The 18876-nt window shown below is 38.8% G+C and overlaps 3 protein-coding genes across 3 annotated transcripts; 2 read left to right on the forward strand and 1 right to left on the reverse strand.

Annotated features, from left to right (window-relative positions):
• The first annotated feature begins 2486 nt into the window (after nucleotides 1–2486).
• On the forward strand, nucleotides 2487–4481 carry LOC121977188 (phospholipase A1-II 7-like). The gene is made up of 2 exons (XM_042529756.1): nucleotides 2487–3446; nucleotides 3765–4481. Exons 1-2 carry the CDS (start codon nucleotides 2856–2858, stop codon nucleotides 4377–4379), a joined length of 1206 nt encoding a protein of 401 aa, XP_042385690.1. The 5' UTR covers nucleotides 2487–2855; the 3' UTR covers nucleotides 4380–4481.
• Nucleotides 4482–5574: 1093 nt separating this feature from the next.
• Nucleotides 5575–12116, forward strand: LOC121977190 (3'-5' exonuclease eri-1-like). Its single transcript, XM_042529759.1, has 5 exons — nucleotides 5575–5718; nucleotides 5863–5946; nucleotides 7698–8311; nucleotides 10788–10963; nucleotides 11396–12116. The coding sequence occupies exons 2-5, from the start codon at nucleotides 5925–5927 to the stop codon at nucleotides 11829–11831; spliced, it is 1248 nt and encodes a 415-aa protein (XP_042385693.1). The 5' UTR covers nucleotides 5575–5718; nucleotides 5863–5924; the 3' UTR covers nucleotides 11832–12116.
• Nucleotides 12117–12610: 494 nt separating this feature from the next.
• Nucleotides 12611–18351, reverse strand: LOC121977193 (transcription factor TGAL1-like). The gene is made up of 9 exons (XM_042529767.1): nucleotides 17995–18351; nucleotides 15214–15382; nucleotides 14437–14514; nucleotides 14305–14364; nucleotides 14007–14084; nucleotides 13893–13944; nucleotides 13502–13773; nucleotides 13182–13427; nucleotides 12611–13045 (listed from the first exon to the last, which is right to left on the reverse strand). The coding sequence occupies exons 2-9, from the start codon at nucleotides 15280–15282 to the stop codon at nucleotides 12899–12901; spliced, it is 1002 nt and encodes a 333-aa protein (XP_042385701.1). The 5' UTR covers nucleotides 15283–15382; nucleotides 17995–18351; the 3' UTR covers nucleotides 12611–12898.
• Nucleotides 18352–18876: the final 525 nt, after the last annotated feature.

Genomic DNA, 18876 nt, shown 5'->3' on the forward strand with positions numbered 1-18876 from the left:
CCTGTTCTCGGCGGAGGGAACCGGACCATGTCACGGTGGGATCGACCAATTGTGGAAGAAGCTCGTGCACTCGAGCGATCTTGAAGTAGTTGGCGTGCGATGGAATGAATCAGAAAGTAAATGGCCTGCGACGACGTGGAATAAGGGAAGCTTCCACCGTGACCGGCGGAGTGAGGCTCACGTGGTGTGAGAAGACTGGCCGGCATCCATCCAGCCAGCCAGCCAGCGACATTTATTAATCGTCAATCTTATTAAATTTCTCCACCGCTCGGCTAATGGTCCACTGTTCGGCTCCGCCTTGTCGAGCGAGGGAGCCCTGCCTGCTTGGTCGGGGCTACGCCCACCGCTTAACCGAGTGAGACGACCGCTCGACCCTTGTCCTTCCATGCTTGAGCTTTTTGAGCGTCGGAAGCTCAGTATTTGGTCGAGCTATCAAAGTGTCGGATCGGCTACTCTTCATGCCGACCGGGAAGGTGGTTCGCCCGATCGGACGAGTGCCCAGGACATTGACCACTTTAACTATGACCCTCCACGTGGCGATGACCTTCTACAAGGCGGGTCCCACCTTTACCACTGGATCATTTATTTTTCCAAGTGAACCATAAATCTTCCTAATTGATAATATGGATCCCAAAATGCAAATATAAATAAATTGATCTAATTACACTTTACGCTCCGAATGATTGATGCTTCCCTCAATACAATATTTATTAGGTGAAACGGAAGATATCTCGATCGGGGGAGAAAACGGGTAAATTTCATATGACCCAATATGTCTGACAAGTCGCACTATAACTCAACCCAAGTTGCATCTTCCTCTCCGGGATTCCGAAAAGGTACTTTTGGAGCACCAACGGGCATTAATTTAAAGATAAAATTGAGTACTACTTCATGTTAATATGGAAATGTAACAATGACTTTATCATCATAGGGCCCCGGTGGCTGGCTACAGGTACTGTTGACCAAAGGCCCTACGATAACTTTGTCAACACAAAAGACAATCATGGAGATGCGGTCAACATTCCAGCCATGTTATTCTAACATTTTCATCTTCTCAGATTCCCGACAGGATAAAGAATATAAATAAATAAATAGATAGTAAGACTCATAAATAATTAATATTAATATTAAAATGAATATGAGATTAATGAGTGGATTTTATATAACATAATTTAAAATAAAAAAATAAATATAAAGAATAATCAATAAATAAATGGATAGTATGACTCATAAATAGTTAATATTAATATTAAAATGTTATAACATCTAATTAATATTAAGATTATGGTGTTAATTAACATCGTCAACACTCTTTACTGGTCGATGAGCTCAAGAAGATCGATCCCTTTCAATTAAATTGTTTTATTTTTATCTTCAAAATTCATTACTTATCGAGTGAATTAATTATTATGGCTCTAATCTATCCTACTCACAATTAATGACTGTGAAAGATACCTTAAATAAAAAAAACATATGATATTCATTTTCTGTTTTTCAAAACTTATTTCTTAATTAAATGAATTGTTTTTTACTCTCAAAGTAGCTCACACCTCTTAATCAACAATTTTCTTTTATTATTTAATATCTGATATTATTTAGAGCATCCAGTGTTAATATATAGTTGTCATAACATCTAAATGATATTATAAATCAATATGAATGGATGCTAAAACTTCCACACATTAACAGTTTAATTCCTTAAATACGATTAATGAGAAGATTTTATATAAAATAATTTGAAAATAAATATAAAGAATAAAAATAAATAAATACATAGTAGGACTCATAATTAATTAATATTAATATTAAAATGAATATGAGATTAATGAGTGGATTTTATATAAAATAATTTAAAAATAAAAAATTAAATATAAAGAATAATAAATAAATAAATAGATAGTAGGACTCATAAATAGTTAATTTTAATATTAAAATGTTATAACATCTAATTAATATTAAGATTACGGTGTTAATTAACATCGTCAACTCTCTTTACTGGTCGATGAGCTCAAGAAGATCGATCATTCGATCCCTTTCAATTAAATTGTTTTATTTTTTCTTCAAAATTCATTACTTATAGAGTGAATTAATTATTATGGCTTTAATCTATTCTACTCACAATTAATGACTATGAATGTGATATTCATTTTTTGTTTTTCTGAACTTATTTCTTAATTAAGTGGATTTTTTTTTCAACTTTTAAAGCTCTAAATATATTTGCAAGTAACTGAATAAATAATTGGAAACCTCACTCTCGAGGTAGCTCACACCTCTGTATCAACAATTTTCTTTTATTATTTTAATATCTGATATTATTTAATCACAGTTATTTTCAATATAAAATCTTGCTTAAAAGTATTTATACTTTCAGTTGTATATTTTAACTTTAACGCCGACCAGCTGTTTGCTGGATTGCTACAACCAGAAGCGATGCTTACACGCCAACTTTTCTTCAACTCCCAGTTGAGTCATGATATTCCACGTAATCCACTTCCCTGAATTTCTATATCTCGCTTGGCAAACCTTGCGGCGTTCGATCTTTACCGCCACAAGCATCCTCAATTCGAAGAAGACGACAAAGATCGATCTTAATTAATCATCCTCCAAGAACTGCACGCGGATATTGATGGCCACTGCAACCATGCTTGCTTAGTCAGATCTTGCAGACATGGTCCATCGCCTTCCATTAATTACATGAATTTCACGGCAAAGAGATGGATTTGGCGTAGGATCTTTAACCGTGCAAGTTTCCGCCAATGATTGGATCGATAAATATATATAATGCTCTGCTTTGATTTGGTTGAGGCGATAGGTCGAGCATATACAGTGCGTTTTGCGAGAGAGGAGAAGTGGTGATGGCGGGGCAAACGGGGAGCATCGCGGCGAGGTGGCGGGAGCTGCAGGGGCGGGACGGGTGGAAGGGCCTGCTGTCGCCGCTGGACGTCGATCTCCGGCGGACTTTGGTGGCGTACGGCGAACTGGCGCAGGCGGTGTACGACGGGTTCATCCGGGAGCGGAAGTCTCGGTTCGCGGGGGCGCCGAGGCACGCGCGGGCGGACGTTCTGTCGAACTCGGCGGCGACGCAGGGGCAGGCGGGGATGTACCGGGTGACGCGGTTCTTCTACGCGACGTCGGGGGTGGAGCTTCCGGAGGCGCTGATGCTGCGGTCGCTGTCGCGGGAGCCGTGGAGCAAGAGCTCGAACTGGATGGGCTTCGTGGCGGTGGCGACCGACGCAGGGGCGGCGGCGCTGGGGCGGAGGGACGTGGTGGTGGCTTGGCGGGGGACGTTGCTGCCGCTCGAGTGGGTGGACAACTTGGACTTCACGATGGCGGAGGCGCCGGAGCTGCTCGGCACCACCGCGCCGCTAGTGCACCGCGGTTGGCTCTCCGTCTACACCTCCTACGACTCCACGTCACGGTACAACAAGACCAGCGCTCGAGATCAGGTAATAATAATAATAATAATAATAATAATAATAATAATAATAATAAAACATATTTGTTTACTGGAAATTAACTTTGAATTCTTGACTTTTTTCGTGTCTTTTTCCTAAAATTGTTTGATTGAAAAAGGACTAAAAGGACAACCATTTCGATGGCTTTTTCATAGATTAACTGTTTCAATTGTGAATATCGTGGGGATTATTGTGATAATCTAAGACTTTTGGGTATGTAATTAAAAAGAAAGCTCGGTGCGAAGTGAAATAATCCTAAACTGTTCGATGGCGTTTTTGTAAATTTAAAGCGGATCTGATCTGATGCAGGTGCTGAAGGAAGTGAGACGTTTGGTCGACCAATTCAAAGACGAGCAGATGAGCATCACCGTCACCGGCCACAGCCTCGGCGCCGCCGTCGCCACCCTCAACGCCGTCGACATCGTAGTCAACGCTTTCAACCGCCCTTCCTCCTCCTCCTCTGCCTCCTCTTGTCCTGTCACGGGCTTCCTCTTCGCTAGTCCCCGAGTCGGCGACTTCGAGTTCAAAAAGCTCTTCGCCGTCCTTCCTGACCTCCACCTCCTCCGCGTCCGCAACGCCCTCGACGTCGTCCCCGCTTACCCCATCCTCCCGTATACGGACGTCGGAGTCGAGCTCCCCATCGACACCCGCAGCTCGCCCTACCTCAAGAGGCCCGGCGACCTCACCACGTGGCACAACCTCGAGTGCTACCTTCACGGCGTCGCCGGCGCTCAGCCCGGGAGCAAATCCGGCTTCAAGCTCGCCATCGACCGCGACATTTCCTTCGTGAACAAAAGCACCGGCGCGCTCAAGGACGAGTACCTCGTCCCGGACTCGTGGTGGGTCCCCAAGAACAAGAGCATGGCCGAGGACGCCGGCGGGCTCTGGAAGCTCGACGACCACGAGGACGATGACAATGCTTGAGAATTCACAAATGAACAGTCAATAATCGTTCCGTTTAAATACTGTAAGAATAGAAAAATTAATAAGAGATCAGTGTATTGGTCGATGAATATTGAATTGATGCTATGTGATCGGCAAGCGTCGGCGATTGCAGGGGAAGCAATTAATTAAAAGGCCCCGGCGACTACCCTGTGCGCGCGCTGCCACCGTCATATGGAGTCCATCTCGCTGCACGTAGCGCGGCTCCATACGGCGGCGCAAATTGGAGGAGGGATTGTAGTTGTAAGAGCCGCCGCTGCCGCCGCCGGCGGAACAGCGCCGTTCCCAAATCCTGAACCCAAATCACCATTAGTGAACCAATAAAATTTTGGTTGGTTAATTAGGACAAATTTCAAACTGCTCCCATCATTTAACATAATTTTATAAAAAAAACCTATAAAGTAATATTAAAATCACTTTAAAAAAAGAGGACATTTTCATTTTACCTCTCCAATTATCTTCGTTAAGTGAGTGATCTTCCACAGTTCGAATCTCAGCTATAATGAATTCATAGGATTTTTTTTTTCAAATGATACACGTAATTAAAGGATGTTAAACTCTTAGACTGTCCACTATGAACGCTTTTAGATTTATCTTAATGATTGATGGAAAATTTTTATGAAGTCGGATTAGTAATTTCAGGCTCAATATTACCCATTAATTTTTTTTTTTTATCAAGTCGAGTGGTCTTGATCCGAGAAAGTTTAAAAGGGGAGAATCGAATGAAATGATTATCAAACCTATAGACGATCACGTGAACAAAAAAACTGAAACTTTAGAGGGCCAAAGTGAAATTTTCTACAAATCCAAAATCCAAAATATAGGAATGTGGTTCCCAACGGGGTCATATCCACATTAGTATTGAATGACCGTTACGCTCGTTGGGTCTTCTCCAAGTCACCGCTTTGGAATCGTAACGGCTGGAACTTTCCTTCGGATCCCTACAAGCTTTGTCCTCCATCTCCACACAATTTTCAATACTGACCTTAGGATTTAATATCTTACGATGATTTATCCACTTGCAACAACGTAGGCGAACCAGAACCGCGTAAGAAATCATTGAAAACGATTGAGAGTAGCGTGGGCCCTACTCTTCATGCTTCCGGTCAGCGAGTACTTTTGCGAACTCCATGACAGCAAATAAATAATTCGGCCAATGATGTATTGCCACGCACTCTGTGTTGGGGTTGCGAAAGTGTCCGGCGTTGATGAAGGAACAGTGGATCCTTAAGGCACGGGCTCGTCTTATATCGCAGAAGCGCGACCCAGCTGTGCGCAGGAGGCCGGTTGCTCGTCTCTCTACCGGGTCTTTCACGCACATGTAAGAACGGCGCATCGGAGCCGACCCAGATCCGATCTCCCCTCCATTTCACCTACAAATTGAAGCCCGATTTGCTCTTCTTTGTGTACCGCCGATCTTTAGGTTTCTGGATTTTGATTTGGTTACGATTTCGGTGGGATTTAGGTCGAGCGATGGGGAGCAGAATCTGATCTGTGCTCTGGCGGGACATATCTTCCTCGGGGATCATGATTGATCCGGCGGCCGAAGGTAGCGTATCCCCTTCTCTTTCCTGCATCGTTTTTTTTTAATTCTCGTTTGGGTGTCGGGTCGGGATCGTTGCTGTTTCGTGTTCAGTGGTCGATCTGGAGGGTTGTCGTTGTGGGGTAGTCAGGGATATGGTCGATGCTGCTCGCTGTGATTTGAAAGATGGCTCTTTTATGATCACTATTCGCTGGGTTGCGATATTGCGATTTGATGTATCAAAATGTGTTTTTTTTGATAGAATACTAATATAAGAGTTTCTGCATGTTTCGAAACTTCCATGTTGCTCCTTTTTCTGCTCATTGATGTTTGCATTGTTAGAATCTTTATCCTATTATGTTACTCTCTGTAGATCAGATCTTTGAAGCAATTAACTATTTTCAATACTATTCAAAATAATTTTATGGTAGTGAGTGAGCATGAATATGTTGATCATCATATTAAGTGACTAAAACATGATCGCTTTGTCACATTGTTGCTGTGATTTCACTTTGTCTTTCCCATGACTTTTGGTGATTTAGAAATTATCACGACCCAATTAGGTAAGTGAACAACAACAACAACAACCGCCAAACCTTATTCCACTACGTGAGGTCGGCTATATGAATCCTTCTACACTATTGAGCTTTATCTTCTATTATATCATTAACCAAGTCTTTTTTGTCTTCCTCTTTCTTGCATGCATATTTGTCATAGTTTCACAACGCTTAATTAGAGCATTTATTGATAATCCAAGTACATGTTTGTACCTTTTTAAGCGTCTCTCAAAATTTCCCCTCAATAAGTGCAATTTCGACTTATCCCATCGATCCTCGTGTATCCACATATTCACCTTAACATTCTCATTTCAACAACTTTCATCTTTTGCTCACGTGCTCGAGTTATAGTCCAACATTCAGCTCCATATAACATAGTAAGTTTAACTGCCGTTTTGTAGAATTTCTCTTTAAATTTTCGATGTACTTTGCGATCACAAAGAACACTTGATGCTCTTCTCCATTTCAATTATCCTACTTATATTTTATGTTAAATATTTCTCTCAATTCCTCCATGTGAAATAACCCTTAATTTGTCATACTTACCACTAGCTCAAAGTTAACAACGATTCTCCACTCATGTTAGCTTGTAAAACTTCTTCATTTGCCTAAAACTCACCAAGTGAGACTTGACTAGGGTGTCACAATCTCACTCGCCTAGGAGTTGTCATCACCATCAAAACCTAAGTCTAACTTATAACACAGAATTATAACTAATCATTAACATATGGAACCTATTGGTGACTATACAATGATGCAGACTACCCTTGGATTAGGTATATCATTTTTTTCATCACCTACTTAGATTGAAAATATCGGGATATAGTCATCTTTGTCTAACTTCTCATGCTATAGGCTTCATAGTTTTGTCCTATGCTAAAATTTGACATCAAGGTGAGGAGCATTTTGGAAGGTCATCCATCTCGAAATCACTCCACAGTCCACACCTAGCACACTTATGAGTTATTCATGCAAAGAGGCATTATATTACAAGATGCCAAAGTCTCTATAAGTTTGTCTCTCCTCATATATATATATATGAGTAACACTCCTACAAGCTAATATAGAAACATTTAGTATGAAAATGGTTTTGGTACTATTACACATGTTTGTCTACAAAACTTCTAGTTTAATTTTTAACTCACAGGAATATTAATTTTCGACTACTAATGTTTAGCATATGCCACTTTGCCTATTGCTTATTATCTTATTGACATGCAGTTCAAATGCAAGGAAACAATGAGGCATCCCAAGGATGCCCCGAAGATGCTGCATCTCAATCTAATTCTAAAGAAAATGGGCCATTTATTAAATGTATTGTCGAGCCTAAAGATAGGAAGGATGCAACCATTTATGATTTTATGAATAAAAATAGCTCAGTGATCTGGGAGCCTTATGCAATGGTAAATCAAGGTTACAATGGACCATTCTATAGACAAGAAACATATCCACCACCATTTGTCTCTCCTGATTTTTTGATGATGCAACAAGTCCACCTGAATGCCTTTGAGAACAATATCTATCCAATAAACCTGAATTATTCATATCCTATTGAAAACAGATTTAGTTATATGCCAACAGTCAACATGTTTTCTCAACCATATCCGTATAAAGGTTACATACAAGAATTTCAGTACTTCGTGGTTATTGACTTTGAGGCCACTTGCGACAAAGAAAGGAATCTGCATCCACAAGAGATCATTGAGTTCCCCTCTGTGCTAGTCAACAGTTCAACTGGCCAACTAGAAGCTTTTTTCCAAACATATGTGCGGCCTGCATATCACCAACACCTTACTGATTTCTGCAAGGAGCTTACTGGGATTCAGCAAATTCAGGTATTGGTTTCCTCCCTTTTAATTTATTTTTATGGTTTGTTCTACATTCTCAATACAGTTTATTTATGTTATTCTGACACAATGAAGTTCAAATATTTCAATGTAAACTGTATTTACTGCATCTCATTATGTTACGAATACCATATTGTACAAGTTATAAATGCTCTTCATCTTTTGGCATGCATACTTAATTTGATTAAGGCTTGTATTTAGGATAGATTTAATTCGTTCACAGGGAACACATTTTGGTGGTTACCGTTAATGTTCACTTGTGAAATATGATGCTTCCATTTAGTCATAGAAACTATTCTAATCATACTGAATATGTAATGTTTAGACAAGTATGTGATAGATGAATTCATCAACGTACAAGTTGCTTATATTGTCATCTATCCACCTGAATCTCGTCACCCTTGTGTAACCCATGGTCATGGTCAACAAGCGTGTTTGCTGATGTCCATTTGCAAATAAAACATTTCTGCTGTGGAAGGGACTATACCTTTGAGAGATTGAGCTACTTCAATACCTCAGAAGTTTTGTAATTTTTCAAAATTCTTAGTTTTAAATTCATGGGCAAGATATCTTTTGAGCATAACATTCCCTCTTTGTTATTCCTTGTCAACACTACATCATCAATATAATCAATATTGTCAATTTGCTTGCAAAGTGATGGAATGAACATTATGTGATCTAGATGGCTTTGTCTGTAGCATCTACGCTGCTTTGTTGGCAGCTTTGAGACAATATGATTATAATACTGAACTTGTGAAACTTATTAAGGCATTAGAAGACTCCATCTTAGCATGCATAAGAAATATTCAACTCTTTACCAACTTCATTAAGTTGTAGAAGTGATCCTACTTGCTTTCTGCCTATACCCAAATTAATAAGGGAAACTGGATTATAGCTTTTATCGCCATGACTTGAATAAAGATATGTGTACAATTAGCATACTCATGAACATCACATTTATGAATAAACAGATAAAATCTCTTAGCATAAGAAAAACATAATGCCCTATATCCTATTTTATTTCTTGTTTAAAAGAAGTGTTCATTACTGCATTACTTGTTCCTCGAATATTCTAATCTAGATAATCTGTCATCATGCAAGCTACCATACCCAATAACTACCCTTTTCCTGTAAAACACAGAATGGGATAAAAAAAGTGACCTTACATTGTAAATCTTCTGTTGAGGAATAAGAAAAGAATCTTCAACTATACTTACTTTATCGTTACTAGAAATGAGATTATAAGACGATTATGAAGTGGAATCACCACCCATCTTATTTGGAAACCCCTAAACCTGAGGAAAAAATACACTTGAATTATTGGGTTGTATCCATAACTGAGCAAAGCAAGAGGTAAGAAATGAGGTCTGGAGGTGTAAAAGGCTGACTAGAAGAATTAGTGGAAGCTTTTGAATGAGAAGAGAAGACTAAGCATCAACTGTCTGAGAACCTGGACTTCCTCAATGGATTTTCACTTTGAGAAACAAAGTCTGAAAGATGAGCCTGTTGTCCTCCCATGCCACCACCACCCTTGCCTTGACCTTTTCCTCTACAGTCTTCTGATGGAGTTTAACATATTTGTGCAGTTTTTTCTTCATTATTTATTTTAAAAAACTAGATCTATACGCCATCTTTTTTCTAAATATTCAAACTTGCTTCTAAATCTGCAACTGGAGTTCCTTCTGGAGGAGGTTTAATGATGGCTCCATATTTGCTTCTAAGCATGATTCATGAGAAAGTATAAATTGTGCCATATAGCCAATGATTGGACCATTAATTCAGATGGTCAAGAAAATCTTGGGCTTAACTCTCTTATTTGTAGACTTAGCATAGTTGGTGCCTTGCTGGTGATGTTGCCTTCTACCTATTGATTTTATTTATTTATTTATTTGTAAGGATCTGAGTTTCCTTTTGTCTAGAATGACCTAGAATGTGGGTGATGTTGGTTCCTAGTTTTGTTGGCAAATCCTTTGCTTCAGAGGAGCAACTTTGAGCCTGAAGGCAGGATTTATTGTTTCTGATTGCTTTTTATGTACACTTGAACCATAATACACCATTTAGTTTTCTGCAGGCATATTCTTTTGTCTCCTCCACAGCTGTTGTGTTGGAGTGAGAATCAGATACCATCAGTTCCTGTTTCCTATGGTTTAAATTTTTCACAACCATTACATTTTTTGTAATAGTTCTGTGGGTATTCTTTTGTGTCTTATTTGTTGCTCACCAAAAGGAAACCTACTGCGCCATTATGATGCAGATGAGGTCATCTGTTGATGCCAAAACTGTATTATTTAACTTTTTAGCACTTTGTTATATTTCAACAAATTTTGTGCTATCAAACCATAATGTGAGACAAATTTTGTATGTGCTACTTGGGAGAAAAATATTCTACTGTAAAATGTTTTGGCTCCTATTTTACTGAAACTGAAATTAAAGTTATAACTTCACTTCTCCCATGGACTTTCAGGTAGACAGAGGTGTTCCTTTAAGTGAAGCTCTAATCATGCATGACAAATGGCTGGAAAAGAAAGGAATCAAGCACAAAAGCTTTGCAGTAGTCACGTGGTCTGACTGGGATTGCCGTGTCATGTTAGAATCTGAATGCAAATTTAAAAAGATCAGGAAACCTCCCTACTTTGACAGGTAATATCATTGTACTTTCCTGTGTTTGCAAAGCACAATCTTCCTTTAAGTTGAATATCTTATTACTCAACATAGTAGAGCATGTTTCCTTTGGTGAGCAATAATTGTGCTAGACAAATGTTTATGCAGTTTTGTTTGCTGACCTCAATTCTGTTTGGGTTTTACTAGCTTATGTTTTAGGCTCCCTTTCTGTCGAAATCACTTCCAGGCAAAGGATGCATCCCTTGCTTCGATCTCTAGAAATAATGCTTGTGTGCTTCATGAGGTTCCAGCATCATGGACAAGCTGAAGCCGAAAACTTGTTGCCTGGTTTCTAATTGATATTTGTTGAATTTGTTTCTAGCAAGTCATCAGCAAGTAAAATATTTCATTATTATTGACCTCAAACTGATGCACATACTTTTTACTAGCTTACGTTGAATTCTTGTGCAGGTGGGTCAACCTAAAGCTTCCATTTCGGGAAATGTTTGGTGTCCACTGCAATCTCAAGAAAGCTGTCGAGCTTGCTGGCTTGACATGGGAGGGTCGTCCGCACTGTGGCCTTGATGACGCCTGTAACACTGCACGCCTTCTTGTCCATCTCATGGATAGGGGCTTCAAGTTCTCCATTACCAATTCCTTGAATCTTTTCTCTGATCAAAACCAACAAGCACAGAAGCCAAGAGAACCAGCAGCTGCTCTCATCCCCTCTCGTCCCTTTGTAGACACCAGTCGGAAGGAGAAACATACATGCTACTGTGGGGTACTTAGCAGAGAATGCTTTGTCCGCAAGCCCGGACCAACTCAAGGAAAATCTTTCTTTGCGTGCGGCAATTGGACCGCAACAAGGAGGAACATATGCAACTATTTTCACTGGGCTTCTAGCTGATGGCACTATCTGTTTCTGGTTGTTTGATTAGATGAAGCATGTATAGGAGGAAATGCTGCCTGAGGGATGAGCTGTTCGTTCCCCAAGTTAAAAACATAATGATCCTAGTACTCGTCTTTAAATATATAGTCAGTTATCGTGTGCCAAAACTTCAAAAACCGAAACTCTCTAGGTAGTATCTAACCTTTTGATACTGACTTCTTGTTTATAGAAGAGAATGGGGATTAGATGCTGCTTACGATATTTGACAGTTAAATAATTAATGTGGTGAACCTTTTCCATTAATATCCTGCATTCATGTTGAAATTATGTGTTTGCATGGTGCTTTTGTATACGATGCTGTGAACTATGTTTCAAGATTGATAATCTCAATTAGTTTCATTGATTATCCTTGGAGTGACTGATCAACTTTTATGAAAATTTTTCACCGATCATCAAAATAATCAGGAAACGCACACAATGGTCAATTCAGAAAACACCCTTGTGCGGTGCTTTCAATTAGCTCGAGCTCGTGAAAACACCCTCGAATATCTTCTTGATCTCAAGATCCAAATCGAGGTACAGAAAACCACTTCTGGCTCTGAAAATCAAGAGCAAATGATTGAACTAAAAAAGCAAGAGCAAATTCAATCAGGTTGAAATAATAAAACCACCCTAACCGATTCAACTAGAGAAATCAAGTTCCTGAGGCTAATTAATTCAACCCTTGATCCGAGTTTCAAAACACCCATACAAAGAGGAATCAGGATATCGATATCACAGATGTTGCACAGTCATTGTTTATGGGTCATCACCAATAAATCACTATTCCATCAGATATCCTTAATCTTATTCACCTGAGAAGACATATTAGCACATTTGTTTTTGCCTCTCAAAAGTTACACGGCACGATAATGGGACTATGATCACTATACAAGATCTGATTTAACTCCATTGAGTCTCTCAGCGCTCCCTCGTTTCATCCATCCATCAATACTGCTAGAGCTAGGAATCTACTGAAACCATCGAAATGACGGTAGATCGAGCCAGGAAGCCTGGAGCTGCCTGAAGCAAATACATGGAGCTTCTCACTCTCTAGGCCTAGCAAGCCAGAGGGAGCTCAAGGCACGAAGACGCGAGAAGTAATCGTTTATGGCAAGAAGTGCCCGAGCAGACTGTCTGGTCGTCAAGATTCGATGCATTTGTTGTAAGGTTTGCTGCCGCAGATTATCAGCCTGCATAAGTAAATGAAAAGGATGTAAGTCTTCTATTAACTATGATTTCAACTTCCATGAAAAATCGATACAAAACTACTTCCATCCATAACAGATTCACTGGCATGTCCTAAAATCTTTCCGGCTGGTCTCATACCTGGCGAAGAAAATTCTCAAGAGTTCCAAGTTTTCCCATAGCCATAGCCATCTGACCCATGTAATTTGCGACATTTCCTGATGATACAGAGGGGCCAAGAGACCCAGCCAATGTTTCTGCTAGGGACTGCTGTAAGGCCTCCATCCCTTGAGAGAGAGCATCTTCAGCCTGTTGCGACGACTGCTGGAGATTGCATATCCCCATCAATTGCTGCTCTGTTAGAGGTTCGAGCTGATTTGCAAGTAACTGCAACATTATAGCAAATTGAATTAAACTCGAAGTAGTAAAAATAATGTGTATGGAAACAAAACGAATCATACCTTTAGAAGTTCAGACGATCGGAAACCCCCAAGCCATAGGAAACACCTTTCAGCTGGTGTCTTCCACATCCCAGATAACATGTGAAAGACGTCTGTCTTGGCAGCGACGCCCTTGATCCTAAATATTTCTTCATAGTGTGTCAGGATACTATCGACGGTAACACGCAGATCATTTTCACTCGCATGGGCATTAACTGCTGCCCGCAGTTCATTTATCTGCCGATTGTGTTCTTCGAGCCATCGTGCATATTCAACATCGAAAGCCAATGCCCCTGCAGGGTGAAACAAATGTTCTCACTAAAGTAAAACTATCAGCTTTTCATTTCTATGTTACGAACAAGGCCGATCTTGATTTAAATAAAAGAACAAACTGCCATGCAAAAAGAATTACCATTCCCACCAATGCTATGTGATTGATCTCCTGAGCTAGAGATAAAAATACCCTGCAAATGGGAAAAACTAGCAAATCTGAACAAATTGAGATGAGGATGGTCAAGGAGAATACCTGCTGACGAGCTCGTTGAAACTCCTGCTCAACTTGAGTCAGCTTTACTCTACTATTCTCTAGTTGTTGTACATAAGCCTTGTAACAAAGGAGAGAACCGGTTAATAGTAGTAAAACAGTTTACTAAAATTATAACTGGTTAAAAACAACTATTTTGCAAAGTGAAATTATGTTTTGCCCAACAAATAAAGAAGAGAGAAATCACATGTTTGTGTAAACGTTCTTCTGTGTTAATATCTAGAGAATTTGCATCTAGAGAACAGCATAAAAACTTGCAGCAAGGATATAGATGGCATACCTTTTTCCTTAGTCTACTTTTTCTAGCAGCTTCACGATTTTGTGCAAGGCGACGAAGAGTCTGTGCAAAAACAAATATATATATGATAATTCAGCATGCAGAACTTAACAGGAAAATTGAACATATGTTTACCTTTTGATCAAGTGTTTTGTCTTTTGACCTATCACTTGAATCAGAAGCTGCAAGAACAGCAAGTTGACCGCGTTCAAACTGAATATCAGGAGAGATATCAACAGCCATAAGAAATTTTTTTTTAAAAAAATCAATAGATAAAAGCAAACTCCTAATCTTATCAGGAAACAAAAGAACAACACATTTCATTATAATGTAGCAATTAATTAAAATCTCATAGTCATGAGTCCATTAGTGATTCAAATCTTATGACCATCATTCATAGTGGTTGATGGCTATAGCGAGAAAGGAAAAGTTCATGAGTTTGGTTTTATGAGAGATCATGAAACTAACACGTGTGCCATGTATGTCTAGCATATAGGAAAGCATGCTAGCTACTTGTGCCAATAAGCAAAAGAGGAGGGGAGGAAGAGATGAAAATGAGATGGTTTGTTGAATAACTCAATCACTAGTAAGATTAAATAGAGTTAAGGAAGAAATTTGAACATACGAATGAAGCTATGCCACTTAGAATGGTTCAGTTAATATTCAAAATGATAATTTAGCAGCTGTTATAAATAAAAATACAAAATAGACCATGTTGCATGAAGTTACTTGAGATACTCTACATGCAGTCAGACACACCCAAGGTGTGAACAGAGGCATTCACCCGATATGAATTCCTAGAGTGCAGCAATGGCAATACATAAGAAAGAACTTAGTTTGGATGATGCGGCATATATCTGTGAAGGAAATTACTGAATCTTTGTTTAACAAACAAAAGAGCTAAGAAATCACCCTCTGATCTTTCTCATCAGTGTCCACATCTGTGGAGGTATCTGTCCTGGGGCTGCCCTCTGCCATCATGGCTAAACTGACTGCTGGGAAATGTGACTCGGTTGCTGACCCTTCTGTAGCAGTGCCAATGACTCAGCAGTAGCAGTTCAAATGGTTATATCAGTAGAGACTGCCAAAATCCAGAGAATGGAAAATTAAGAGGAATCAACTGGATGAATATGAATCAGCAAGTAAAATTATGTGGAATCATGATTCCCGAAGGATACCTGATCAAGAAGGATCAAAACTAATAGCTTGATTAGTTACCATAAAAATGAGTCAATGACAAAAACTCCAAACTATTCGGTATACACATGTATCCTACTACCATTCAAGTCCACAGCTATGAGTGTTGTAAATGAGCCGAGCCAAGCTTTGTGGTGTTCAAGCTTGTTTGATAAGGTAACTGAACCAAGCCGAACCTAAAATAAACCAAGCCGTTGAAATGATTGTTCAAGCTTGGCTTGTTTTATTTTTTATGAGCTTGGTTCGAGCTTGGCTGGAGCTTGGTTCGAGTTTATTTGATTATTTGAAATTTTTACATTTAAAGCTTGTTTGATTGATTATGGAGCTTGATAATACAAACTTATTTATTCATTTTGAAACTTTCTTTGTTTATTTAGGATGTTGATAAGAGTTTTATTAATGAACATTGTTCACGAACATGTTCGCGAACTTTGTTCACGAACATGTTCGCGAACTTTGTTCATGAACATGTTCACGAACATTAACGAGTTGGACATATGTGTTCAAGTTTGTTCATTTAGTTTAACAACTTGTTCAAGCATATTCATTTAATTGATCTTGTGTATATTGAACGAATATAAACAAACTTTTACCAAGATTGTTCACCAACGTTTGGTTCATTTACAAATAAAAAGAGATGCTAAACCATTTTCAGATTTACATGCAATACACCAATATTTAAGCATCCCAAACTGTTTTCCTCAGAACCAACTAGGAAATTATATGTGCAATTAAGAATCTAATATTGCTGAGAATAATTCAACCATCCTCCAACTCTTTCCAATTGAGTAGAAACTTGTAAGTGTACAATTAAACCCAACTAACTTCTTTCTACCCTCCAATGAACAAGAGTTAAACTTTATGCAATAATAGAGCCCCATGTATTGCACAATCATAATCATCTAAGGAATGAAACAAACAAACAACATTAGCAAACACAAATTACTTGGCTGCCAGACAATTAATGATAGAAGAAGATAATTAAATAAAAAACACTCATGCTAAAGTCAATAGTGCACCGCAAACTGCTTGAGAACACAATATTAGGAGCTATATTTTTCTTGCCCTTTGTCTAATGACAAATAAAGAATAATTATACAACAATAAAGAAAAGCTAAAAATTGATATTTGCAAAGTATTATGCCAGGATCAAAAATTCCACAATATGGATATTCTACCAAGCATGATGAATCTAATGATAAAATGTCTTGTAGGGAACAAAGTTTCACAAGTACTGTATGCTCAAAGTCAGGTTAAGTCCTTGTTTTTTTACACCAACAATTTCAATATTTCATAAAACTAACTAGTCATATGGAAAGTGCATATTGAAGATAAACATCCTCTTTCACAGATATGGAATGGAGAGTGGTGATAAAGAGGTTTTGTAGACCTTATAAATAAGAGAACTCTGACCCAAAGAGAAAAAAATAAAATAAAAGACATTTCTCACATTTAATCTTGGATGGTTGTGATGCAGCATGCAGGATGAACCCAATATGACCCATTGAACTTTAAAGAGTCATAGCTTTTGACTCGGGACTCAGAATCAGGCTCTATCAGCTGCATAATTTAAAAATCTACGTTTGTTACTAACTGTCAAGTTTCGGGCTGAAAAAGCACCGTTTAGGTCCTTTTCAGAGCCTCCAAAGACCTTTTTGCTATTTTTTTATAATTTCCATTTTTATGATATTTAGTGTATTTTTAGTATTTCTAGTATTTGTGGGTTAGGGTTTGTCTAATTTCTTTCCGTTAGGATTTATATTAAGAAATTTTCTTTTCTGGAAGGATTTCTTTGTTTTCTTTACGAGATAGGAATTAAGATCCATATATTAGGATTTCTTTTCTTTCTTTGAGTTTTAAGGTCTAGAGTCTATATAAACACTTGTTTATGGATTCATCTTCTATTCAAAATAAAGTTTTTTTTTTGGTAAAACCTAAAGAACGGCGTTTTTCTCTTTGTTTTTGGTGTCTTCTCTTCTTGTCTTCTCCTTAATTACGTCTTCTCATCAGCCCGCAAATAATCGCTATCCTATCCCGCGTCATATTGTCAGATAGAGTTAGTAGATTCAGTCTTGTTAGTGGCAACAACTTCACACTGATTCTTTACTAAGTAAACTATTAAGAATCTCCTTTCTTTCAAATGGTCTGGCAGAAACATCTATTCTACCTTGCTTACTCATCTGCAATCCCAAGAAAGCAGTATGTATCGAGATGCGAAGAAAAAAAGAACAACCAAAATAGAGCATCTAAAGATTATGAACGTAATTGTGCTGAAGCACAGAAAAATTCTCAGCATCCAGGCAGCGGTTAGCTTTGCAACTTTCTCTAGTGGCATCAAGGGGGGAAACCCGATAAAACACCTTTAAAGTATCGATTTTTCTAACCTCAAAGCTACCACAGCGTCGAAACGAGGAATCCAAAAGACTCTCTTCTAATTCCAGCGGCGAAAGAGGATCTCGCAATAAAAATACTAAAAAAACAATAGCAATCCCTAACCTTTGCCCTGCGTCGACAGCAACAAAATCAAATCCTGCTACTGCTCACGATCCTCGAGCAGCAAAGGCGAGATCTTGGGAGCACTTGGGCCGACGAAGATGTAATTCGGCCCCCCGAACCCTAGATTTGGGGAGGAACGACCGACGAAGAAGAACCACTCCTACTCTCCGCAGCTATTGCCACTGCTCCAACTGCAACTTTGACTCCACTCCCTCAGACTCTCTCTCTCTGTATATATCGTTCTTAAATCGTTTCTCACTGAAATTTTCAAAAGAAATTGGAAAATTTTCTATTGGAAAGAGATTGAAAATTTGGAAAACTGGCGACGCCGCAGCGAAGACAAAAATCTAGAGTTTGACCGAGATTTTTTTTTTTTTTTTTTTTTTTACGGTGTATCACGACGTTTTCTTTTTCTTTTCCGAAAAAAAAAACGATTTTACCACTAGGCGAGCCCTGAGCACAGATCTTGGATCACTTTTTTTGTTATCCAAGAGATATATCACTTGTATTTATGATCGAATCATAATCATAATTCAATCGTAAATTCTTATGATCCTTTTTTGAGTTCATCGTTTTTATCATATTATAATTTTTATTCGGAGCGGACGGTCGGAGACTTCCGATGATGGATAAGTAGTCAGGTTATTAGGCGTCGAGTGAGGGTGTCCTCTGAGCAACCTTCGACCGTTCGCTCCAAATAAAAATTATAACATGATGAGAACGATGAATCCAAAAAAAGATCATAATTATTTATGATCGAATTACGGTGACGATATGACAGTAAATACGAATGATACATTTCTCAGAAAAAAAAAGTGATCCAATAAATTCGATCTCGCGGGCCCCACATACTTTTTCTAGTCGAACCTCAACCGGGGTTTA

The sequence above is a fragment of the Zingiber officinale genome, chromosome 4B, assembly GCF_018446385.1.
Source record: "Zingiber officinale cultivar Zhangliang chromosome 4B, Zo_v1.1, whole genome shotgun sequence".
Taxonomy (NCBI): Eukaryota; Viridiplantae; Streptophyta; class Magnoliopsida; order Zingiberales; family Zingiberaceae; genus Zingiber; species Zingiber officinale.